This window comes from Perca fluviatilis, chromosome 12, assembly GCF_010015445.1.
Source record: "Perca fluviatilis chromosome 12, GENO_Pfluv_1.0, whole genome shotgun sequence".
In the NCBI taxonomy this organism is placed as follows: Eukaryota; Metazoa; Chordata; class Actinopteri; order Perciformes; family Percidae; genus Perca; species Perca fluviatilis.
In genome coordinates, this window is record NC_053123.1 from 25423027 (window position 1) to 25450887 (window position 27861).

The window sequence follows — 27861 nt, forward strand, 5'->3', positions numbered from 1 at the left end:
ACTATGCCAGAAGCCTGTAAATAAACCAAGAAAAAACAGCTTAGGGCAAAAAGGGCTAATTGAGTAATGGCATCTTAACTTAAATATGAGGATTAATCTTTTCATTTCATATTATTGGAAAATGAATTCCTTTTACATTTATTTATGTAAGTAGTTATATGTAGTTATTCCAAGAATGTAAGCACATCACTTTGGGCTTTGTAAGTTTTAATGGCCATTTTTGACTCAATATAGCCAAACAAATCGAAAAAATATTCAATGCATCAATCAATGTAGAACAATCCTTAGTTGCAACTCAGTGTAAAATATTAATTTAAAGTCATGTGCTGCATACATGTGCCTCTTGTGCTCCTTAAGGCAGGTTGTCTTATGCCTGGTTCAGACTAAATGGTATCGGCCCGATTATAGCCTGACCCGGCCACTGTAGGGTGTCGGATCAGGAAAGACCATGGGCGTCAGCTGCTAGTGTGTCATAGTAGACAACAACTGACGACGTGTCCCAACAGAAAGACTAGCATGTTAGATTTTTCTTCCACGATGTTTTCCCCTTAAGACCGCGACTTTGAACCTTTTAACACTAGGAGCACAGAGCACTCCTTAACTGTAAACATGGCAAAGCAAAAGAGGAATAATGTAAAAGATAAATATATTGTTGGTGCTGCAGGTGAAGCTATGAATCAGAAAAGGTCCGTCATTTTTTTTCTTTCTTTTTTTTTAGACTTTTCCAAACACAAAACAACCAGCATCATACACCTCGATATTGTTTGTTTACATTCTTGTTCCTGGAAGTTGTTTCCTATCACCTCCTTCCCGATGACATCACATGTGTTGTGAAAGATGGCGAACTTTGATTGGTCGTGAATCAACGTGTGGTCTGTCATGGCTCTTGGCCAAGTAACGGTATGATTTCATGACTCTATAATAGGGGTGCATGATATATCGACTCAATATCGTTATCGCGATATCACGATGTACAATATTATATCGAAAGTGTCGCAATAAGTATGCAATATTTTGTTTATTTTGTGGAGCGATGCGTCCTGTGCGTTAGCTGTGTGGCTTAGTTGTGTTCAATTTAGAGCCCACTTGAAACGCTATAATGATCATCTTTTCATTGGCCAGTTACCGTGCCACTTGCACATGTTAGAGCACGGGTCCACTACGTGACAAACCCTATGGAGCGTACCATGTGACGTGTGTGCATATTTCGACAGAGTCACAGTGTAAGTGATGAAATGGATAGAGACAAAAAAAAATACGGAACGAATCAGAGAAGGAAAGGACCTAAAGAAAGAGCGAAGGGAGTGAGTGGAGCAAAAGAACACAAAAGTAAGAAAATGAAGGAATGCTCAGGGAGAAGACGAAATAACAGAGATTGAAGCGGAAACTTTAGTGGCCAAAAGTAATCCCATCCCGCATCTATTTCTCACCGGTAGCTATCCCGCAACTTTATAAACAGTGTTTATATGAGGCAGAGTTTGGAGTCGGAAATATTGAATATTTTTCATCCACGACCGACCTGTTGTAGTTTTACATATGTTTAAAAATATCAAAATTAATATCGATATCGCAATATTCATACTCAATATCGCAATATTCATACTCGATATCGCAATATCACATTTTGTCAATATCGTGCAACCCTACTCTTTTTTTTGTTTTTTGTTTTTTGTTCATAAAGAGGCAACAATGAACTTTTTCCTTGATTCCATAGAAACTGACTTTCTTTACCATCACTGAAGTAAAAGAACATGCTCATTTCTTTGTTCTACTGAATCCATTTGACACCCTCCACTCCATGTTTATCCATTGAGCAGGTTTGATGAATTACGAGAGCTTTAAGTGGAACACGATATACAGTAAGGCCCCAGAGCTGCAACCTATAAATATAATTGAATGGGAGGCTTTGAAATATCTATAATTGTCATTCGTGAGAAAAATGTACTTAAAAGGAGTGGTTATGTTTGCATTTTACTTTTCACACTGTATTAAACTTGGGGGAGAGAATAAAAAGATGCACGTTTTTAAAAAAATGCAATTGTGCAAAAAGTTGTTATGCATATGTCCTGGGCTCAAATGTAGGCATAATGTCTACTCCTTAAGAGAGGAAAAAGTTTAAAAATCCATGTGAACTGAACTTTTGAGAGCTACTGTACTAGATGAAGTGTTTTGATTAAGACTGCTGTGATCTAAAAAAAAATAAGAAAAAAAAATGGAGTCGTGCTCTGTAGTTTATCATCACTTGCTCACATTTATCATTTGCAGGGAGAGTACAAGGCTGCAGCCCCAGTAAGAAAGGGAGCAACACCTGAGTGATAATTCAGAGACTGTAAAAATAAATCGGATTATCATCACAGCTTTTTTTATAAAGATAATGTTTTGGGCTTTTCCGCCTTTAATTGATAGGACAGCTAGGTGAGAAAGGGGAGAGAGAGGGGGAAGACATGCAGGAAATCATCACAGGTCGGATTCAAACCCTGGACCTCTGCATCAAGGCATAAACCTCTCAGTATATATGTGCGCCTGCTCTACCCACTGAGCCAACCCGGCCACATCACAGCTTCTTTTTTATTATTATTATTATTTAATTGTGGTTCATTCTATCCTTAAAATCATTTGAATGCACTATAAATACTCTGAATGGGCCTCTCATTTATGATGCTTTGTAGGGAAACATTCTAGTTCTTTCTATTATTGTACGCTCGAAGAAGGATGACACACGTTGAATCACAGCCATCAGCAGTGCTGGCTTGACCAGAGCATCAGTGTCTTTCTCAGCTGCCTCGACTGTAGGTTTAGGTATATAGGCTTAGCCAGTACATTTCATGCTACAGGTAATGCTTAGAAATGTGTCTGTTTGCACATTAACGGAACTAAGTAATTACCTGTGGTTGTTTTTATGATTCATCCATGACCAGTAAGTCAGTTAACAGTGTGTTAGATGCTGTGTGCAATCCACGGTTGACTGTTCAAAACACTATCAATACTTCTAAGAGACTGTGACGGAAGAAGTCTCTCTTTTTTATCTCTCTCAAGACATGGTTTTTGCAGAGACAGCATTTTACAAAAATGTATCAGCTCTTTTCAAAGCAGATCTTTATCTAAAACTAAATACTCCCTTGATGAAATTCTTTCATAAGGATGACTAAGGGCGCAAAGCCCGATGCTATTAAGACCGTCCAGCGCCCACGTTGTTTAAATAGCAAATGCACCTGCGCCCATCTTTGCGCCCATGGGCGTGCTGGTCTTACAGGGAGGTGTGTTCAGGTGAATTTTTGGCGTATTGCTATCTTGAGGCAGTGGGAAGTGATTGCGCCATTGACCAACAAAAACCTGGTCTAAAGTCAATAACGCAGCCTTTCATTGTTATTTTAACAGCACATTAGTAAAATGTGCCTAAGCTTGTGCACAGTGCACACACACACACACACACACACACACACACACACACACACACACACACACACACACACACACACACACACACACACACACACACACACACACAGGGAAGCGCAGCAGCACACAAACATGCAAAAGATTACAAATAAAAATATTATGGTGCAAATCTGCCATCATAATAGCAATGCGCCAAGGTCCAAACGCGCCTCGCTTTTAAAGGGAATGGGAGATGACTCTGATTGGTTTATTGCATGTTACGCCCAGAACACACCTATGAATTAATGAAGACACTAAGTACAACCATTTTTAACCATGTGCCTGGCGCACAAACCCTTTTTTCCACCATCAAACTAGCAAAAATGGATTTGGACATGCCCTAAACGCACTTGCGCCATGCGCTTCACGCCGTGCGCTTAAATCGTTAAAATAGGACCCTAAATGTCTCAACTTGTTTGGACTAACATACTCCAGTCCCTATGAAGGCCACAAAACCCAAATTAAGACCATAGAAAATCTGTATCGGTTTGTGCCAGAAGGACAATTGTAAATGTTTCACCATTTATGGAGAGCGTGAGCGATTAAGTAAGAATCCAGTTCAGTTTGCGTCATTCTAATCCTTCTGGGCGGCCATCAGGCAAAACATTTCCTATCTCCCTTGGATAAGTAAGACAGCCTGCCATCTTTTCTCATCTCTTCCTAATCTTGCTCCCCGCTCTCATAAGCACTGAATGCGCACCTATGATGTCAGTAATACTTAGAAAGTCTGATAAATTGCCAGAAATATATAGTATATATTTGTAACTGGTAACTTAAGTTGTCTGTTTTTCCTGTTTTAAACCCTTTTGCTTCCCATCAGACTCACTTCAGAAATGCACCCAGTTGGGAATAAAAATTAGAAAAGAGCCTGACAGGTGCTTGTTTTCACTACAGGTGATATCACTCATCAGGCAGGAGCCGCTCAGCGAGCAGACAATGTTTGGTGTCCAATTTAGTTTTCCGTAAGCAGAAAGGAAGAGCCTTTTAATGAATGGTGATGGAACAGAGACGATTAGAATGCATGGAATTAACTTCATATGGCTTGAGTGTAATCCGTCTTTTTTTCCATCTTTGAATAAAGTCTATCAATATGGGCTTTGTTTTACCATGTTAGGTGTTTTACACCATTAGCCCAACTAGCAGTGTTTGGAAAGTCGAAGAAGTAATGAACTGACTAATGAAGCAGATGTACCCAACTGTTGCTTACTTTGAAGCCACCTTTAGTACAGGTTTACTGGAAGTAACATCCTATCTTGTTTTTGCCATACAGTTGAAAAGAACTGGGTCATATAGCTTTCCACTTTAGTGTGAATATCAAACTGTTGATTGGGTTTGTGGCAATTATGAGTCACAGTAAAGAGATTTGGGAATAGCTCTGAGCCCCTGCTGCCACATTCCCATTTTGATTCAGAGTGCTGTGGACTGCTGCAGTGTTATAAAATGTAGCTCTGCCTCTCTGCATCAAACTCATTTTACTTATATCAAACTGATAGTGATATATTTATTTCTCCGATAGCTTGTGACATTTCATTTTCTAACAAGTCATCAAGTCCAAACCCTGGCTGTGGCCCTTGAAGGTTAATTACAACTGTATAAACAACAGTATAAATTTGTCAGGCAGAATTTATAAACAGCATACTGACATTTTTTTAACAGAAATGCAGGAAAAAATGTTAAGCTTATTCTGAGGAAGGTGCTAGAGTGAAGTTCATAGTGCAAATAGAAACTGGCTAAATCCTGGGGAGTATGAATGTGCAATTTTAATTGCAATCGGTGCATTCGATTTTTCTTGTGTACAAGTGAAACCTATTTTTACAGTCTATGGTGGTAATGAATGAATATGGATATGAATGAATGAATGCTTTATTTCGAACATGTAAAAAACAAACAACACACCACAAAGAAAATTAATTTTTACCTATGTATATATTGACCAAAATAATGTAAGTAAACAAATGAATAAATCTGTGATAGTCAAGTAAAGTACAGAATCTGACCAGATATTTGATGCCAGCTTTCATTACTAATACCTTTTGTATCACACAAATGTTTGATAACGTGTGTGTGTGTCCGTGTGTCCATCCATGTCCAGGTGTGGCTGCTGCCGGTGCTGGAGGCGGTGAAGGTGTCTCCTCTCATAGAGAAGGTCAGCGACCACAAAGACTTCAAGAAGCTGCTCAGGACGAGAACCAACGTTCTGGTGGTATACACCAAGACAGGTTAGAGAAGACAGACACCCTCTCATAATAGATCTTTTTTTTTGGATTAGGCTGTGGATTTTAACAGAATATAGGCATGGTTTTATTATTTCAGTTAGCCTAATAGCTGGTTTGATTTGCATTGAGAGATGATCTCATGGAAAGTACCCCATGCCAATCTCTAGGTATGGTGAAGGGTATGTGATGATGTGGGGCTATTTTAATTCCAAAGGCCAAGGGAACTTTATCAGGATGCATAGTATCCTGGATCCATGAAATAACTGGCCTTTAAAAATAAAAATCTGCCTGCCTCTATGGGAATTTAACATAGGGGTGTGTATACTTATGCCCCCTGTATTTTAAGGAAGAACATTTTATTTATTTACGATACATTATTCATTCACAAAGAAAAGTGGTGCCCTTAAAGGAACACGCTGGCTTATTGGGAATTTAGCTTATTCACCGTAACCCCCAGAGTAAGACAAGTCGATACATACCCTTCTCATCTCCGTGCGTGCTGTAAAGCTGTCTGACGGCTCCAGCGGCATCAGCCCATCACAGAACAGGCAGGTGAATGGTTCCAGTAATCCTACTGCTCCCAATAAGTGACAAAATAACGCCAACATGTTCCTATTTACATGTTGTGATTTTAGAAGTTACAGCTGTCAAACGCGTAACATGAGACACAGCCATCTTCTAACCGTAAACAACCGGAAATATATTCTCAGGCGGAAGAATATAGTACTTGGGCGGAGTGATATGCTCGCAGCAAGCCTGTCTGAGAATATAGTTCCCGGTTTGTTTAGGGATAGAAGATGGCTGTGTCTCATGTTACGTTGTTTTTTGTACACGCTGTGACTCTACAAATCACAACATGTCAACAGGAACATGTTGGCGTTATTTTGTCACTTTTGTCACAATTCGGAGCAGTAGGCTAGTTGGAACCAGTTGCCTGCAGGATCTGTGCTGGGCTAAGCTAATGCTGGAGCCGCCAGACAGCGTTACAGCACGCACGGAGATGAGAAGGGCATGTATCGACTTGTCTTACTCTGGGGGTTACGGTGAATAAGCTAAATTCCCAATAAGTCGGCGTGTTCCTTTTTAAAGGTTGTATTTTTCCTCATTTTTTTTATTAAGACATTAAGATCAATTTCCAACAGATGATTTTTTTATTCCTCTTTTTAGTCAACTTTGGCATGGGTTCATAAACTAATGAGCACAACTGTATGGCCTCATATGTAGCAGCATACATTTCTGGTTGACCGTCCATTGTTTCTGTCAAGGGAGGAGGCAGTGACAGCAATCCTGCCAGACCATCATAATAAGGGCTCATGGTTAATGCTTGTTATCTCAATGACTCAAACCGCTTGTCACTGTAGAGGTTGTTGCGCAGTTCTGTAAATACAAATAACATTGGATGTTATATCTAATATCACATATTTCATAGACATATAATATGTTGTATTTAGTATGTCAAAAAATAGAAAAATACACCTTTTAACTATACATTTTATTTTATTTTAAAATACCCCCCCCCCCATTACATGTTGGCACCAACATCCTGATTTAGCGAACTGAAACCAAGTTACAGATGTAAGATGAAGCCTAAATGCAATTTTCTTCAAGTGTGGATGAGTAAGTACAGCACAAGCACGATTATCCCATCAATTCTAACATTATGGACACAAACACAATGGGCCCATTTGCATAGCTACACTTAATAGCCATGCATTAGTGCAGTTCATTATCTCCATTTGTACTGTACACAATGTGTCACAGTTTTGCATTAATACATAACATTCCTTTGGTCACCCTCTGTAATAAGAAAATGCAATCGCACAGTTACACTTTGCAAATCTGATGTAAGTTAAAAAACATACTTCTGTTACATTATAGTTTTTTTTCCAACTATTAGGGAACCCTTAATGCACCCCAGTAGATTTCAGTTCCATTTTGATTTGCATATATCTGAGGTGAGGAACGCTCTCAGCAGGTTTGTAGATGGAGCTGCTTGATAGTACTAGGTTTTCTATTTAATAGACCCTCCTATGCCTCAATAAGCAGCAGAGGACCCTCAGAACCTTTAGGCCATTAGATAAGGCTTCCACGTATCAGGGATTGGCTCTGACTCATTGCTGGCTGCGGTGTCACACAGACATTCCTTCTTTAAAGACACCAAATCGTCCCCTCTCCATGCAGGTTTTCTGCCACACTGGTTTAATGTCCTGCTCAGCAACCAATTATCTGACCACTTTAAGCCACATCATATATTCATTCCCCCTCTTGAGTAAAGACAGCCTTGCCCTGTTCCTTACCCACAAGCCTCTGACTTTCTGCAGTCAGTCACATCCCTGTTGAGTTTTGCTCTGGTTGCTCTAGCACCCATCAAACTTTAACAAGTGAGCTTTTTAGAAAATCCACCAGTATCTGCTCCATAAATGGTAATAAACTGACACTGAATTGCCAGATGTTTTTGTTACCGACCCGGTGCGAGGCGGGACCCCTGGGGAGCCATGTCAGTGCCCCTATATCTAAATATAGCTTTGGCCTGGAGCGTTTAGAGGAATTGTTCTCTTTATGCAGTGAATAACACATTTGGTTTCGGGGGGAGAGAGTATAAAAATGATGTATTGTGTTACACAAGGACTAGAATTTTACACTTTGTTTACTTTCCTCGTAGGAATCTACTTTGCTTGCCATATCCGATGAAAATCAGTAATAGTGCTGTGTGTTGTTGGAGCTGGTGAAGTTTATTACACACTAGTTTCTCCTCTTTCCTGCAGAACGCAAACCGCACAGCTCAGCCATATTTTCCCTGTGACAAAGTAGATTGCGTAAGTCTCCAGTGTTCATGAACGCTCCATCTCGTCCATGGCTGTTCATCAGCATTGCTCAGAATATGGTAGTAAGCAGTGTCGCAGCAGGTACAAAGTATAGTTCGCCAAAACCTACCTGCTGCGTTTCCTCCGTTTGCTGAAAAGTTGGTCTGCTTCAGCAGAGTCTTTGTGCCACCATATAATCCTCGCATCCCCTGCTTAGTCACACTATTGTAAGATGTTGAAAGCTGATGTAACTCTAACCCCCTCCCTGAACCCATCTAGTGAAAGGTATTAGAAAACCCTCTCCCCTCACCCCTCCATCCCAAACTCAGTGATCTCTTTCTTCGGTACTTGGTGCTTTAGTAAGACACTGAGCTCCACTGTAACTCAATTCTTCTTCACAGGGTCTGACATGACAGTGTCCTCTGTGTCTTTGAGGCTCTGGGTTGTCCTCAGCTATTGAACGGTTCTGGTGACAAGGCTGACCATGATTTATTCTCTGTGTCTGTAGCTACATCAGGGGACTCCCACCTGAAACTGCTATCAGATGTGGCCCAGACAGTAAAGGGCCAAGGGACTATTGCCTGGGTCAACTGTGGGTAAGTAATGGGATGATTTAAAAAAATAAATCAAAAATAAAATAAACATGTTGTAGGTTGTTTTTCTTCTTCGATCACACCCATTGACTCCCTGTCTTTTCCCCCGACATCACGGCCTCCTTTGTACAATTTTCTGACAGCAGTTATAAAGGCAGGTCAATTTGCTCCTCCCAAGAATGTCTCCACTGTCATCAATCTGCAAACTTTATGGCTTTTCTACTGGGGTGTAAATGGCCTTGTTCCACTGGTTCTTTTGTAAGGGTGCAATTTGACAGTAGGCCACTCACTTGTGTTAAATCTCTTCATACCATTTAGGTTCACCCTTCTCAATTCTTTCATGGGAGTTTTGTTCTCCCTTTTGTGTACATAATGAAGGCTCTTGCTGTGTGGTGTTTATTTGCCCTCTACGGGTAAAGCCAAAAGATGATGCTTCATGTCGTTCTTTGTCAGAGTTTCTGTATCTTTGAGTTTCTGTTACCATTTTGTAATTTTGTTTGAATGTGGTTGTATGCCTCCCACCAAGAGTGCTTTGTGTAAGTATTCCTGATAAGTGGTATCAGTCGTGGATGTAGTGGTGAAATGATTAGTCTATCAATCTATATGTCGATTCCAGGGCTAGGCTTTTTTGCTACTAGTGCCAATACAATACTGGTACTAACACCAACACTTTGAGAAATAAACACACTACTTAACTATTTTGAAAATCTTTAAATAATATTTAGTGGGGGGCATTTTAAGCCTTTATTTGACAGGACAGCTGAAGACAGGAAATGGGAGAAAGAGGGGGAAACACATGCTGCAAAGCACGGTAAGGACTGAGCCTTTGTACCAGGGCGCCCCTAGTCCCTTTTTTAAAGCAAAAATGCCAAACATTCTCGAGTTCCAGCTATAATAAACCTAATTATCTATGTAATATATTGCACATTGACAAAACAAGCAATTTTGAAACGTCACCTTGAACTTTAGGAAGTTGTGATGGTAATTTGTAATCCAAAGTAATTTTCTGACATTTCATGGACCAAGACATTAATCAGTTAATCAATACTGAAAATAAATAGTTGCAGCCCTACTTGACACAGTTATGGACACTCAGTGCTACAGACGCCATTTTTTTATCATTGTAAATCGAATACTTGGCTGTTACTTAGACAAACAAGCTATTTGAAGATGTCGCCTTCAACTCTCCGTAATCACGATGGGTTATTTTTCACTGTTTTTTGACATTTTATTGATAAAGCAATTAATCGATTGATCAAAAAATAACCAACAGATAGTCAATAGTTATTAGTTGCAGCCCTAGTCTTATGGAAAATGTTTTCTTTCTTTTTTTAAAGCATTTTATTATTTTCTCTATACTCCACACACTCTTTCCCACAGAACAATACATCTGTCATCGGTCTTTCTGAAGCACATCTATCTCCAGCCCACACTGTGGAAGTGTTTGCATTAGGCAAATGCTAGATGGTCCCAAGACACCGGCGAGAATTGTTTTCTTTAAGCACAGCTTGCTTTGCTCCCCAATGATCTGACTTTAGCTTGTTGTTCTTTCTGCCCTTCCTGGTGTTCAGTTCCACTTACTTTATTTTAATTATTATTATTTTTTTTTATACCTGTCAACGCATGAACTGTCTTCCTCACCAGAGAGGAAAGAATGTATCATAAAACAGGAAACTGTGAGGAAGGCAGTAACTTCCCTTTGACACCTGGTGCTCATTGCAGCATTTCATCTCTCTCAAGCTTTTTCGGGATTGGATCCTGAGTGTTGGCCAACAGAAAGGAAGAGAAACTAAACTCAAAAGGCATTGTCTGATGTTTTGGTGTCCACATTTTTCTTCAAAGATGCTCCATGATACGTGTCTTTATTTTACGGTTTACTTTTCAACTCCATTACTGTTTTTGTCTGGTAGAGTATGGTATCATCTCTCTCTCTCTTCGCCAACAATTCCAGCACGGCTAATGCTAAGCAGAGATTTATACTGGGCCAGATTCTTGCCAGGGGAGCTAGAGCGAGCCGGGTTGATCACTGCAGGACAAATGAATCCGGTGCCAAGCTCTGTAGAAAAGCATTGTGCTATTTGGCATATTTCACCACCATCTCAAATGGGCCTGTTCCAAATCGAAGCTCCAGCTGCGAGCTCATGGTGGACAGAGGGAGCGAGAGAGTAAAGCGCATATCACAGCGTGAGAACATTCAGCCCTGCCAAGGAAGAGGGCCACCAAGGCCAGAATGACACACTTTGAACAGATGACAGGCAACTGAGTGTTGGCCAACAGGGATCCATCAGAGGGAAGGATGATCTCATACAGGAAGGGACTACAGGACTGTGCCTCCCTGCTCCCATTCTTTTACACATTTAGAACAGACATAGGGCATGGTAAGAAACATGGTCTTGTCTGGGTCAATGGAAATACCAGAGCACAAACAGGATTAGGATTTGTGTTTTGGAATAATTAAATGGCATGCCGGGCTTCATCCTCTTTGCATGATGAACCCATCATTGATCCTTTACAAAAGGGACTCTGTTGACTTTAGCCTAATTCGATGATTTGGCTCCAACCTTTTGTATTTAATTTTAATGATTCCCCAATCTTAAAGGTGAACCTCGCACAACCACCTTGTTGCGTCAAGTATTTTTAGTTGGTGTACTAACCAAATAATATCTCAAAGTATAATCCACCTTGAGGAGCCATGAAGTAGTGACGCTGGGACCAGGGAAATCTTTTTAGAGTGCCTTATTTTATTAATTAAAATATTGATATTTAACGCCAGCGTATCAAATTTCGCACTGCATGAAGGACGATATATTGCCGTATCAATATCTACTGCTTAAACAAACAGGGTTATTATGGGCCACTTTAGTGAGTGTAGACCTTTTCTTCTACGTTTGTGATGAGTAATGTGTTTTCTACCTTGATTTCTTTAAACATTGTGTCTTAATCCTAACAACACATGATTGGACAATAGTATTTCTTGGCATCTACTGCACTGTGACAGTGTATATCCTCACCTCATCTGTTTGTCAGCACCTTATAACTTACCATCAGCCTTTTCTCTTTCTGTGTGCCATTTTGTGAATCGTTCTCATGAATTACTGCATTAATTGTGTTTTCTTACAATTGGCTTATCCTCCTCAACTCTACTTTACAGTCATAGACCTCCGGTGCTGACGCAATGACTGATGTTACTGTAGAGATGAATGCACAACAGTTGTGCTTATTCGGGCATCTGATGATCTGCCATTCATGGCCTTTGTTCTTTCTGTACTGAACATTAGCTAGTGAGTGGTGATGCCACAGTGGATATGACACATGCCTTTGGTGTGGGAGATCTGGCTTCAATTCCCACTGCGATTCATCAACCAATGTGTCCCTGAGCAAGACACTTAGTTGCTCCAGAGGTGTGCGGCCTCTGACATATGTAGCAACTATAAGTCTCTTTGGATAAAAGTGTCAGCTAAATGACATGTAATGTAATGAGTCATTCTAACTTCTCTGGGCTTGGATTTGTACTGCTGTATTATTGGTTGATTCACAGAAACTGCAGTTAAGAAACAAAATGCCATGTAGCCTTTTTCTCTGAGTGAGTTTTACTGTGCATGTATGACCAAAGGCCAAAGAGGCCAAAAGTCCATTTCCATTGTTGTATTGGTCCGTACCCAGGTGTGTGGCCTTTTCAATCTTTCAAAAAAAGTGCCATTTAACAATACCTGATGATATTTCATGTCAGCACTGTATACAGCTCAGTTCAGTTTATACTAGTGTCTGTCTAGTTTGAAAAGTTAGTGTCTGAGACATTTAAGAGAGAAGATGACATTAAGAGAGAAGAACATTCCTTTGGGGCGACCTCTAGCTCACCCAGTAAGAGTGTGTGCCCCATGTAGGCTGAGTCCTTTGCAGCGGCCCGGGTTCGAGTCCGACCTGCGTCCCTTTGCTGCGTGTCATCTCCCATCTCTTTCCCACCTTTCCTGTCTATCCACTGTCACTGTCAAATAAAGGGAAAAGCCCCCAAAAAAAACATTCCTTTGAACTATAATCCTTTCATTTGTCTGTGAGTAGATTCAAATAAAAATATCTGACAAAAGAGAAACTGTAAAAAATAAGACTTCAACTCTTAAAGTACCACAAAATACACTCTTGATGGGTAAGGATGTCCCAAGCTGATCTAGGCATTTTATAATTGGATCAGAGTTCTCCATTTGGGATCCTTTGTTCAGTTGCTTTCGTTATTTCAACTGTCAAAATTGCCCCACTGCACACCTTTTTAAAATCATTGAAATCAGTTTCAGCAGTTTCAATTATTGACACGAAATCATGTATATCAGTGAGCACAACAGAAAATGCATTGTCTTCAAAAATGTAATTGTGATTTTTTGTTTTGCCAGATATTGCGATTTCGATTTGCAGTTGTTTTTTTTTAGCTACATATTGCATCTTCTATGATCATGATAAATAAAGTAATAAAAAATAAATGAAAAATCCACTGAACAATTTTAACAATCTGTGTTATGCAACATTATTCCAGCATGTATCTTATGAAAAAAACAGTAAATATAATAATGAAAAGAGGAATAAAAAATGTTAAACCAAACATTCACATTCGATTAATCGCGGTCTTCACGATTAGCTATTCACATTCTTTCAAATCGCGATTTTGATTTGAAAACGATTAATTGTTCAGCCCCATTGTGAACGTACAAGGTTTACGGTCTTCCGGATTGATATTACTTTGTCATCTCACTAAACACAGTTATGCAAAGATGTAATACATGACATCTAACAACAAATGTCTTTTTGGATAGAATAGAATTTCTAAAAAATAAAGTCTACTTGAATGAGAGTCCTTGGCTACTTTGTAGTGTTTGGAGTTTCCTTGACATGATAGATTTTGTGATAACCTGTACGGGGTTTATTGAGGACATTTTCATCACAGCCTTTGACACTTGTGGCAGTGTTTCAAGGAGTAGCAGACTGGTTTTAAATCGGATGACTGAGCGTCATCTCCAGATACGTGTCGAGGTCACATCTGCTCCTGGTGTGCCCCAACCGGTGCCATCTGCCTTCATGAGTCAGCAGAATATGGCATAAAGCACACAGTCATTACCTGAAATACTGTCTGTCAACACGCCTTCCTCATATAGTCCAAAACTGCACTTGGAGCCATAATGGAATTTCAATTTTCACTTTTCACTCCCTGCTCTTACAGAAGAGGAAGAGTACACATAATACCTGCACATAATACCTCACTGTAACAAGTGTGAAGTATGTGTAGGTAGGTAGCTAGACGTATATTTATTTCCTTTCCAACTATGGCCTTTTTTCATTTACAGAGTTTCGGTATGCTTACAGGCTGTACAGTATATCTTGTAATTAGCATTGTATTCCCATAACAGATGTATGTGTTTGTGTATGCATACTGGAGCAACTAATAAATGGAGCAGAGAGCCTTGTTTATATAGCACTGTACATGTGAGACTGATCTCATGAAATGTTAATGCAGTTATGTCTCTTTATAAATGCAGCATCTTCTCTCCTTTCTTAATTCAATTCAGTGAAGCTTTATTGGAAAGACATTGTGACCAAAAACGTGTTGACAAAGCATATTTTTACACAGAATTAAGTGCATAATACACAATGAATATAAATAATGTTAGCAGTACAAGGAATATAACAAGCATTTACTGAACAGAAGCAAAATTATGTGCATTATATAAAGAAGCAAGAAAAATACCTTGGGGGTGAAAAAAACATGAAAAGATGCTGAGACAGATGATAAGTTTTAGGCAGCTGTATATATTGTACTAGTTCTGTCACATCAACGGTTTCACCAAGGAGAGTTTAAATAAGCTCTTTTATTGTAAGGAGGACTGGAAACTTTTGGGGGGAAATTCTAAAGTTTTCAGTGCTAGCCCATTCCAATAGCTAATTGGTGAAAGCTTCTAATTTTCTACAAAACTTTTGCATTTCTCTATGAATGCAAAGTGACTGTATGAATCGTTTCTTTTAGATTATTCAAAATTTTGACCTTTTTTTTTTTTTTTTTTTTTAAACTCTCAGAGACTCAGAGGGCCGTAAGCTCTGTAAGAAAGTGAAGGTGGACCCGAGCTCCAAACGTGGAGGAGCAGAGCTGCTGCATTACAAGTGAGTAAACACAAACTCAGCTGGCTGTCAGACACTTTTCCATACCTCTGTGCTTTCTGGAAATTAATACCGTGTCCGCAGCTTAAAAATCATGTTGTTCGCCATTTACTCCTTGTGTTGTGAGCACTGTGCCTGGTGTCTTGCAGAGATGGGACGTTCCACACAGAGTACAACAGGCCCGCCACCTTCAAGGTGAGTGCTCAGCTGAAATCCTGCTAAGCTTTTCAGCTCAAGTGCAGCACAGTTGGTCTCTTTGTGTCTGTCTAGTATTAAGTAATGTCTCTTTGCTTTCAGTATTAATTATTTTGTCAGTCATTAACCATATTATACTTTCCTGTGCAGCCCAGTGTGTCTGTGTCCATTTAATGTGATCCGTTAGGTAGATAAGAGCAACTTCACTCTGCCTGTTTTATTATGATTGTGGATGAACAACTGAAGGTATCATTTAAATGTGAATTATCTGACTGATATTGCGATAGATATAGCCTCTAGACCTGTTTGTGATGTCACTATGAATATTCCTTGATTCTGTGACATAACGCTCCAAGTGTAAGCCTACAGTAAGTGAAAAAATCTAAATAGCAATTTTTCACCTTTAGCTAGCAGGGGGTTGCATCTTAAAGTGCTCATATTATGCTCATTTTCAGGTTCATAGTTGTATTAAGAGGTTGTACCAGAATAGATTTATGTGGTTTAATTTTCAGAAAGAAAACAAAAATATTTGTTGTACTGCACATTGCTGCAGCTCCTCTTTTCACCCTGTGTGTTGAGCTCTCTGTTTTAGCTACAGAGTGAGGCATCTCACTTCTGTACCATCTTTGTTGGGAGTCGCACATGCGCAGTAAGTAATGCTAGCTAGACAGTTGCAGAGTTTGAGGGCATGCCACGCTAGCAGCTAGGCGAGCATTAGAACGTGTGTTACAAAGTGACGCACGTTGGTCTCTGAAGTAAAGGCTGGACTACAATAGAGCTGTTTGGAGCAGTTTGTGAACAGTGTTTTCTGTTGGAGATGGTAAGTCCCTTTGGGGTGGACTTTGGGCTTTTTCACTTTGTAAACCTATAACGTGCACAAATAAGATATATAACACAATAAAGGAAAGGGGAAAGCCAAAAAGCATAATATGAGCACTTTAAGGTACTTTCATGATTCCACAAATGTCTGTAGCCTGCTCAGAATGTTATGTCTGCCTGGGGTGAAATCAACGCTTAAATCACTGAACACAAAATCGCAGATCTTGCAATTTGACATGCTCAAAAAATCAAATATGTATATATTTAAATAATGATAAACTCTTCATCCCTAATTGAGATTCTTTAAAATATGTCCAACTGACATTTTCTGTTGGTTTCATCTGAGTTTATGAGAAGCCCATGATCTGGGAGCTATAACTCCTTTGTTTTTGGCTGTTATGATGTTATCGTTCTGCTTGCTAGTGTTTCTTTCCCTGGCAGATGGAAAGGCCTGTGAAACAATAAAACCCCAAAAGTCTCAGTTTAAACCATTAACAAGTAATCCTGATAATAAGATCATAAGCATTAAATATTCCGCCCGTGTCTACACTGTCTCTGCTGAATGAAATATTTCCTGCTGTTGCCTCTGAAGACATATGGTTCATTATATTTACAGGGGGCTTTACCAAGCCCATTACCAGACACTTAAATGTATTGAAATAGATTTGACACCTCTTGGATGGACGAACATGTTGGTCTGTATGAGCTTCCATCTGGCACAGCCTACAGTGTTGCCTCTACTAAATTTATGTGTGACTTTAGAAGTGACAATGCTCACGTAAATCATCACCAGTCACTCGGTTGTTCACGGTATCATCAAGTGTTGCCTTTGTATAGACTACAGATTCGTCATTCTGAATTTTCTTGTCTTTTTTTTTCTCTGTTCAGTCCATGGTAGCGTTCTTGAAAGACCCATCGGGACCCCCACTGTGGGAGGAGAACCCTGAGGCAAAAGACATCGTCCACATAGAGACAGAAAAAGTAAGTAGTGACCGAAACAACCTTTTGAGATTCTTTTAAAATAAAGGAGCTTTGGCTGCGCTTTTAGTTGGAAGGTATCCAGAACATTAATGTTGATGTACTGTACAGTTTCCTGCGTTTCCAAGACAGATGCAGGGTCCACCTCTCCTCTCCTGTCCTGTTGAGGAAGTTGACACAGCAGCGTGTCAACCTCTGCAACACAAAGCCCCCACACATAAAAGCAACATATCAGGGCTTTATCGTCAAAAAACTGCTCGGAGTTGTTCAAGAAGTCTACTACACAGCCTAAAAAAAACATTTACAGACAGCTCTCGTCCAGCCAGGTCAGATGGTACTTGTATCAACCCCAGCACATTCATCCGTGGCCTGACAACCTGAGACACTCATAGATATACTGTATATAATGAACAGCATTTTAAAAGCCCTCTAATTTAATGAACAGCTGTTCTGTCTGTTTTTGCCTGCCGATCCACTCATGCCTGGAGGCTTATTGAAGGTGTCAACAAAAGATTGGGCTGAATGTGGGTCTTTTTAGGAAGTAGCTGAGCTCATGAAGGTGGTGATGAGGAGGAGGAGAATAAACTGGTATGGGGGATGATCTTCATGCTGTCCAAAGAAGAAAGTCATTTTTTTCCCCCTTACTTTGCTGATGTGATGACTCTGTGTAATGTACACAGTCTAATAAATTGCTGAAAAAGCAAAGATTATGGTTTGCTCGTTATTTTAGAGCGCTGTATGCTAAACAGAGAGATACTTTGGGAAGGCTACCATGGGGCAAACTTTCAGAGGAATCAAGCGGTTGTATGTCATCACACTGTAAAAACGAGAACTTGAAATTGCTCATCTTACTTTGATTTTCAATTAAACAGAACAAAAAACACATAATTGCATTATAAACTTTGTTAAAGTAGTTACTTCAACTCACTGTATTAAGTTTATTGTGATAAGTTGGTCTCACTTCAAAATGTATGGTGGCGCCACTTTGAAATTGTAGTTAGACTCAAATTGAGGCCAGGTCAATTACTCTTTTCATGCTCCACGCTAAAACAGGGTTTCCTGGGCAGTTCTGCAGGGGTTTTCAGTTGCCTACCTTTTCGGCCTGCTCTATGCCTTGAACTCCGATTTGCGTACTGCAGTCAGGTGGTTTATTGGCTGGTCAATTCCCATGATGCAAGGCAGTAAATGGTTGTGTCAAACTTTGCTGAAAAGTTTGTTCGAAATACAAATGTAACTTTATGAATTCCGTTTATTAAACGTGTCTGCTTAGAATGTAATGTTTTGTTGCCTGGTAATTGTCATTGTTGTGCTGGTTTACATTTGTAACCATGAGGTAAGTGACTGTTACGTTTGATAAGAAGAGCTGGAGTTTTGCAGTGTTAGACTTTGAGCAGTAATAGGCTTCCTTCAGCCAGTATTCTGCGGCGTCACTTCACTAGTGGCCCTTTTATGTCAAGTGATGCAAGATCATTAGCTTTAGATGGGCCCCTAATTTTCGCACGGGGCTTTTTAGAAGTCGAAACTTAGTTTTTACACACAAAAGTTAATTATCTGAACAAAAGATAATTAGTTGACATGACTGTTTTTTGAATTATTTAGTATGTGAAACTTAAGATTTTAAGTTTTTATATCTATGAAAGATAAATTATTTAAACAAAACATTATTAGTTGGCACAGCATATGAAAGTTAATTATTTAAACAAAACATTATTAGTTGGCACAGCATATGAAAGTTAATTATTTGAACAAAACATTATTAGTTGGCTGAACTATTTTCAAAACGTAGGAGTTTGAGTTGGCCTCAAAAATCTAGTGCAGTAAGTTGCCTTGAAATTTTGAGTTTTCACAACATTTTCGTTTTTACAGTGCATCAACACCAAGCTTGAGTCAACATTAGTGATGTTTTTTGTTTTTTTGGGGAGACAAATTCAGCCATGTTATGCACTGTATCTTTGGTTAATAGATCATAAAGCTTCTTAATCCTCTTTTTGCCCTCCCCCCCTCTCTCTCACTCTTTTTAAGGACTTCAGGAAGCTGCTGAAGAAAGAGGAGAGGCCGGTCCTCTTGATGTTCTATGCTCCCTGTGAGTCCTTTTGATTATCATAGTGTTCAGTAGCTCGCAGTAACGAGGTCGAGTGATGCTCTCCTTTCTACACTGCTTGAACATATTGTTATCGGAAGACCGTGTGCCAGGAGAAACTTACAACAGCTGTTATTGTCCAATAAATATGATAAAAGTACCATTATAAGATGCCCCATTTGAAGAGAGAGACTATAGTATGTAGATTACATCAGTAGACTGGGGCATACAGTACTTGGCAATACTACATTGTCAAAATAAATACTGCAATGAGTTTTTCTACATTCATTATTCCTGGCCCTTTCTCATCTTTGAACATACTGTATTGTATTATATGTATTTTCATCACTGATTAATCTCTCAATTATTTTTTTCACCTAAATTATTTAGTCTGTAAAATATCAAAATGATACCAAAGGCCAAGGAGACATTATCACATTGCTTGTTTTGTTCCACCAAAAGTCCTAACACAAATTTTGCAATTTGCAATAATATAAAACATATACAAAAAGCAGCAAATCCTCACAATTTAGGAAGTGGAAATGGTGAGTGTTTTCCTTCATTTTCCCTTGGTAAATGAATGACACAATTAATTGACCAAATGTATTGACACTAAATTCTGATGGCCAAGTGATTAACTTACTTTTTGTTTCAACATCAATTTTAAAAGAAAATTGTGTTTTGTCAGTGAGGAGTTAATTGCCTTGTCTCCTATTGGTGCTCAATAGTAAAGATGGGATTTGTGCTCAGTTAATATAGTCAGTGGGTTTTCAGTACATCACATCTTTCACAGCAGATAACACACTGCAAGCTGCTATTGACAAAAAAAACAATTCCTATGGCAGGTGATGGGAACATTTTTGGCAGTTGTATCGATGCTGTCAGAGTGATGGTTCCCATCGAGTTCTCTGTAATGACCTCTGTTGTTCTGTTTTGTATTTATGTTGCAGGGTGCGGCGTTTGTAAGAGAATGCAGCCCATCTTTCAGCAAGCGGCAACAGAGACCAAAGGGAAATATGTAAGTCAGCTGAAACCCTCTCCCCCCTGCACACTTTTTAATTGCATTAACTGATCTCTGATCTTTCTCTGGTGTTTGCAGATTAGATCCACAGTGAATGTGTGGATGGTTAGCTTGGCAGTCTGTCAGTCTAGCCTAATAAATAAAGGCCTTCCCTGGTTGTATTTCCTGCAAAACCTCTCACAAGTACAATACCATAGCAACCTTTGCACCGTAGGTTTTACTTTAGCAGGATAATAACTTGGACGGCATTTAAAGGCAATTCAGAAGCCCTGATCCCCTCTGTGCTGGACTTGATTTATACTTTCTGTATTCTTATTTGCATTTACCCACCAGAGCAATTACAGTAGTTTATTCAAAAGCCTAGCAATTGTGACTAGCAATCTGTTTTAATAGTTTTTGTGCTTTATATGATTGTACAGGTGTAATCAGTGACTGTATTAAATGGGTTTCTTACTTGGTTTTTAGCTGGCACCTGCAACCACAATTAAGGGCTAATGTCCTTCCAGCTGAAGTTTACAACCTCTATATAGATTAAATGTCAGTTTAGCCTGCCTGTCTTTGTGTTTACCACCTAACTTTTCCTTTCTCTGTTTTCCTCCCGTTTTCTTCTCCCTGGTCTCCTGGGTCCCCTAAAGACCCATGTTGTCAGTTTGCTGACAAGCAGTATTACAATAGCAAGCAAAGTTGTGGGTGGGGGGGAGTGCTGTGTTGCCAGCTGTTGTAATGTTTTTAACAGCATTGGAGAGATGCATTGTCAAAAGCAACCAGAGCCATATGTGATCAGCTTGTGTTCATAAACACTTCTCCTTAAGCACCAGAAGAAAAATAATCTGAGAGAAAACGTCTTCTACAATGTAAGCCGAGAAAGGCAGCTTCCTGAAGAGATGGTGAAGTAGAGTAGTGCGTCGTGTTTGCCTCACACAAAGCAGGAAAATGACAAGCGATAATTAACTGCATGCTTGTTCAATTATCAAGCATGCTTCTAAGTAGTGAAAATGTAAGCCTCTTAACCGGAAATTAACACTGTGTGTGTGTGTGTGTGTGTGTGTGTGTGTGTGTGTGTGTGTGTGTGTGTGTGTGTGTGTGTGTGTGTGTGTGTGTGTGTGTGTGTGTGTGTGTGTGTGTGTGTGTGTGTGTGTGTGTGTGTGTGTGTGTGTGTGTGTGTGTGTCATGGACGCAGAAAGGTGTTAAGTCAATGCCTGAGGTATGGCATCTAGTCTGGCTGGAATATCTGGAAAAAACTCAGATTATATTTGGAGTTGTTTTGATTGTATAATTTCTGTTTTAGGTTTATTTAGTATTATCTCTCAATACCAATTCTGATCTTAACTACATACAGGGATATTGTTGAAGAACAATAGGTCAACTTTAAATAGGTAGAGAAGAGATAGAGAGCTTGCCATGAGTAATGGACATTTCTAAAGCTCTTTTTCACTATTTTTGATATTGTACAATACTTCCTCACAGGGAACCTGTGGATTTGCATCAAAGAAATGTCTGTATTAGAAAAATATTTTCATTCTTCCATGATTTATTTACCTGGTTCAGGCATTGGATTTGTCACTGTTAAAGGAATACGCCACCGTTTGTTGAAATAGGGCTTATCACCCTCTACCCTGGCTGTTGATAGGTGGGCCAATGGATTTTTTGTCTCAGTGCAAGTAATTAGGTTGTTTTTTTGTCTTTTGTTGGCTCTTTTTTACTCACAACATGCTAACTGGCAACACAGGATTCCATTCACTACGCTAAGCCAACTAGCGGCGGCGCTGCCGGTGTTGCACTGGACTAAAACAATGCATGCACAAAAAATGCGTTGGCCCACCTATCTACAGCTAGGGGAGACCGTGATCAGCCCTATTTCAACAAACGGTGGCGTATCCCTTTAACTGTGTCAAAGTATTACCTTACACTGGGAGACTGACTGAACACTTTCTACTTCTACTAACCTTTTGGCCCATAGTGAAATATTTCAACTATTACTTAGATGACTTTAGTGAAAATGTATAAATGTTGCTAACATACCATGCTCACCACAAACATGCTTAATGTTAGCATTGTACACTGTAATGGATATATGTACACATGATAACACGCTAAAGCATTAAATGCAAAAAAAAAAAAGAAAAGTATGCATATGCACATGACGTTAGCAAGCTAATGTCAGCATGTTAACAAACTAACATTCCAAATATTTCATACTGATTGAACGTAAGCTAACTGAGCATTTTAAGATGCTTAACATTAGTATAATAACACACTAAAATTCGAAATGCTAAATGTCAGCAATTTAGCATCAAGTAGTTGGCATGCCAGTTAACACGTTAATGTTAACACAGTATCCTGCTAACATTAGCACTGCGTTGAGCTGAATGTTTAGGTTATATTATGAAATTCGATCCGAGTCCGACAATGTAGAGCTTAGAATGGCCACTGTAAATGCTTCGTATTTCAGTAACAACATAGTCGTTCCTGAGGAACCACCGCTTGGACAGACTTTTAGTTTTTTGTCTTACGAGTGTGCAACATTTAGCCTTATCTCTTTTCATCCACCCGACCATGTTGTTTCTTGGTGTGAAATGAACAGGCTAGCCTCTCGGCTGCTAGTTTGGTTGTATACTTTTAGTCCTGATGCAAAACAAGTGCATTAACCAATAAAATTTTCTAAATCCATTAAGATGCTACAAAGTTTGTTACACCTAATGGTTGTTCTTGTATACATTTTTAACGTGTTAATCAGGTCTATAGTCGGATGCCTATTTCAGTACAGCTTGAGTTAATTTCTATTAAGTTCTGTCTGTTATTTAAATTAAAATGTCAAAAAAAAAGTTGATCCCCAAAAAGTGATTCTTGGATTACACCCCACTTATTAACATTCATTTTACCAATGCTGTTTCACAGTGCAGTCTCTTTTCATATTTTGAGTAATCCATATTATTGTTTTGAAGCCCTCTGATCATGACTAACATGTTTGATGTTTCATATCCTTTATCTTTCTCGTCTCTCTGCCTTCTGACTTTTCTTCACCTCCCTGACAACCCACGCCTCATTTTCCCCTTTATTTTTATGTTTTTTTTAAGGTACTGGCGGGGATGAATGTGCACCCAGCTGAGTTTGACGGCCTCAAGCAGGAGTACAACGTCAAAGGCTACCCGACCTTCTGCTACTTTGAGTGAGTCGAGTCCTCTCATCCGTCTCACTTAAGGCTCAGCTCTCACTTCCAAGGCTCAGAACATCAGAGTAGGGCCACTTCAAACGGAAAAGTGCAAACACCAACAGACATAGTGTTGAACTTACAACTTGCAATGGTGGCCCTTGAGGTTCAGAACTTGCTTCTACCAGATGTAAAGGAGAAAGTTTCTGAGAAGCTTTGGGATCCTCTAGTAATCCCTTTGAAAAAAGTAAACTCACAGGAGGGGGTCAAGGATGTTGCATGCAGCTGGATGCCACGGTCAGGGACTGAGATAGACACACAGGTGGTTCTGTAGGGTTGGCTATGAAGTGGAGCTAAAATTATTAGTCGATTTAATGGATTAGTTGTTAGTTGTTTTTCTACCAGAGCCCTCTGCTTCAGTAACCACACTGTGCTAATGTAACTACTCCATTGAAAAGATTGGAGGGGCTGCATTTTTTCACGCACTCCTGTGTATTAAGGCCATTGTAGGAAAAAGGATTATATTATAGGAGATTGAAGTGGTAAATTTACAAGAAAAAATATCGGAGAAACTGTGTTTTTTGTCAAGGAATCACATCGCTTCACTTTGCAGGTTGGATCAACCTCATCACACCGCAGATGCTGCTGCTTGCCGTGAGAAAGATTTTTATCTGGAAATTATATTTAAACTACTAACAATGTTGTATCACATCATGTTGCTCATCACAGCCACACAGCTTCAGTTAGACATGCAGAGGGAACAGATACCTGCTCCCTTCAGATGTCTTTAAAGAGACTCCCCAGCGTAAAGGAAATGCCTTACCAGTAATAAGGGCACCATGGAACACAAGTGTTGATATTTACATGTTTAAAAGAACCCTTCCCAGCACCCAGCGCAAACTCCGTTGGTGCGCACTTCACTGCATTGTCATTTCAAAGTCTAGCATTTTTAATTATTAATATGCCAGACTAAGTAAAGGCTTTTAATACACTGTGCCAACGTTTTTTCATCTTGAAGAACACCTTAAGGCCAAATGTGACATTGATTTAGCATTTTTCTAAAATTAAAATTTAATTTGTGTTTGAAAGACATGTATGCTGATGGTATTCTAAGAAAGTCAGTTTACTGCTCAGCCCTGGTGTTGCATATACATAAACACAAAGTTAGTAGCCACTAACACAGTAGGGGATGAGAGTATCTGACTGATAGTGTTTGTTAATGCAGAACCCCCACACACACACACACACACACACACACACACACACACACACACACACACTGCACCATCCTCATATTTACAGTGTTTTTAACTGTGTGCTGGTGCTTCGTAGCTCCTGCTCTGTTCTCCACATCGTATTCCTCCTGCACCAGCTTTATCATCCCCATTTCCACATTAAACACTCTCTCATTCCAGTCTGGCCTTTTAATTAGACCGGGACTGATTAAGTGCCTCTGTGGTTAGTCAGTGTGTGTGTGTGTGTGTGTGTGTGTGTGTGTGTGTGTGTGTGTGTGTGTGTGTGTGTGTGTGTGTGTGTGTGTGTTTGCCCTCTTCCTGCATGTGTGCATGTATTTTGTGTGTGCGTGTGCGTGCACACGTGTAGCTGAGCTGGAGCCAGTCCGTTAGCTTGGAGCGCATTAGTGTCAGTGCAGGGCTAGCTAACGACCATCTGAGCCCATTGGCTTCAGTAATGAGCCCCTCACTGATAAACAGCAGCTTATCACTGCAGGGTAAATCGGCATCAACACCGCTGGAGTTATCTCGCTGTTGCACCCGCTGTAAGACCAAATGTTCAAGGTCTTTTACCTTTTTAGTCCTGCTGATTAAGAAAGCTTACTACCCAAAACAGCAGCACACCTCAACTTTCTATCAATAACAAACATGAAAGTGAAACTATTTCAGCTTCTTTGTCTTTGCTGTGTCCTTTAACCAAGAAAAACATCCAAGACTGTCAGGCACATGACATTTATTTGATTTTCACAAAGTTTCGGTGTATTTTACAGCAGCAGAGATAAAGCAAGCGAATATAGAGGTCATGAATCTCACTGATTGAATTCCAAGCAGCTTCTCTCCGCCACAGTAGTCGGTTCACTTAAAATCCAAGTTGTAAGCTCAAAATCCAGTGTGTGTAATCATCTATCACCTTTAATATTGTCCGCTCCATATCTCGGGAGCTGTAACTGCGGTCGTCACCACCCTCTGTGTTTGCAGAATCTCGCTGGCCAGAGCCAGTTACTATCGACACTGATCCTTCAGCCCTGGGCTTTTCAGCCTTCATTTAGTCACAGCGTATAGCAGAGTAGATAAACTCATTCCTGTGAAGAAAATCTGCTTAAGTTTTGAATCTTTTCAGACTGTGGAGCTGAGGAGATGTTTCCAGCTCATTTCAAATGCATTACGACAAGTCGCTGGCAGTTCTGATGAGCCCTTTTAAGCTAACATACAAAATACACGGAGGAAAGAGTATCAATCATTTGTTGAACTTTTCATCAGAGCCTGTTGTCAGCTCCTTTTGGCTTTGAGCTGTTCTGCTTCTCAAAAGGTCTGACCAAGCTCTTTGTCTTAGAAACTGGGTTATTTTTTATTTTTTTTTCATCATGACCTGGATTACTCGGTTTCTTCAGTGTATGTTCTGCAGGAAGTGAGGAGGAATCAAACCTCACTACTTTGAGGTTTGAGTTGAGTTTGAGTTCCCCCAGTGTCAAGTATCAATAACTGAAGTTGTCACAGAAGAGTCTTAGGCTTGCTTGTTTATGTCATTACTTAACTTCATTCTAGATTGTAGATAGTCTTATTTTGTTAAAATAACAATAAACGCTGTTTTATATAATATGAAAAAGAATATTAGGTGGACAGCTTTTGCCCACTCTGTCTAAACAATCGCTGCATTTAAAAAACGTTGGGGGCAAAAATTGTAAGTAATTCATAAAGCTGCTGATTTTTGTGTTTTTGTGAAATGAGCTCAGATTTATATGCATACAGTAATCACCACCATGTGTCAACATGAGTAAATAAAAATCGCACTGTTGCTATTATCGGTGCATTTATATGTAACAGCGCCGTTTGTGTGAGTGCATGTTGAAGATGGAAATTTCATTAAAATAAAATGATGGCTTAATCTAGGATTAGGATATTGACCTAAACCAGAGGTGGGTAGTAACGAGTTACATTTACTCCGCTACATTTACTTGAGTAAGTTTTTGAAAAAATTATACTTCCAGGAGTAGTTTTAAATCACTATACTTTTTACTTTTATTTGAGTAGATTTGTGAAGAAGAAACTGTACTCTTACTCCGCTACATTAGGCTACAATGAGCTCATTACTTTTCTTTTTACCTCTTTGGTATTCTACGTGTCATTGTTTTTATCCCCCCCGCGTTCGCCTCATTTTAATGTTTTATTTTGACAGAGAGCGAGACTTCCGCTAAAGGCTCTACCACGTGATTGTGTTTCACCAATCAAACGTAGTTGTGCAGTCTTGTCTCGTGACCATACTCAATCTCAGCGGCGGGACGGGTTAGCTTTACAGTCGCAGCAAAAAAAAATAATGACAGTGTCAGAATCAACCATCGGCAATGCAGACACAGATGAGGAGGAACACCCCAGAGGCCAGATCAACATGTCCTGGATTTCTTTCAGTTACCCGGCTTCATCTAACCTAACAACCGCGGTCCTGCAAGCTGTGTCACGACCACTGACATATATAACAGTGGTTAACAACTAGTTCACTCAACCATCAGGGTTTCCCAATCTAGCAGCGCGTGTTCACATAAAAGAGGCGATGTTTGCACAACATGACCAATAGCCACATATTTTACATAAGAAGAGCAAACTATAATTCTACATAAATATGAAGAACACAGACACGGTTTTACATACACAACGCAATACAGTCGCTGCTTCCTAAAACAGGAGGACAGCTGGCAAAAACAATAAAATAGGTGACGCTGTAGATGCGTAGGCTAGCCTACATCACAACGCTGATCAATATCACTTCCCCATCAGTCAGGTACATCTGACCATAATTACACTTGTGCTTTCCATAAATTGCTGTTGCTTTAGCGTATTATTTCAGTTGTAACCCTGGAAGTGGAAGCGATCGTGAGAGCAAATAAAAAATATAAAAAAACGCTATAATTCAAACCGCTGTGCGCATTGGCGACACACGGCTCAAGAAGCCGACAAATTAAATCTATATATTTCATAAATCTACCCATCAGTGAATGTTAACGGGGTTGTCGGTCTCTAAATGTTTTTTGTATGAGCGCACCCCTCTCTCTCTCTCTCTCTCTCTCTCTCTCTCTCTCTCTCTCTCTCTCTCTCTCTCTCTCTCTCTCTCCCTCCCTCCCTCCCTCCCTCTCCGCGCACCAAGCTCCGCCTGATCTTCTAAGAACGGTGACGCCGTTATCAATCGAGTATTCATTGGTCA

The 27861-nt window shown here is 39.7% G+C and overlaps 1 protein-coding gene across 1 annotated transcript in view; it reads left to right on the top strand.

Annotated features, from left to right (window-relative positions):
* pdia5 (protein disulfide isomerase family A, member 5) overlaps nt 1-27861 on the top strand; it is a 70841-nt gene that overhangs the window by 11925 nt on the left and 31055 nt on the right. Inside the window, exons 2-9 of the mRNA XM_039818200.1 lie at nt 5531-5657; nt 8967-9054; nt 15109-15192; nt 15339-15384; nt 17092-17184; nt 19204-19264; nt 20212-20279; nt 23360-23451. Coding sequence (XP_039674134.1) covers nt 5531-5657; nt 8967-9054; nt 15109-15192; nt 15339-15384; nt 17092-17184; nt 19204-19264; nt 20212-20279; nt 23360-23451 — 659 coding nt within the window. The remainder of the gene's footprint in view (nt 1-5530; nt 5658-8966; nt 9055-15108; nt 15193-15338; nt 15385-17091; nt 17185-19203; nt 19265-20211; nt 20280-23359; nt 23452-27861) is intronic.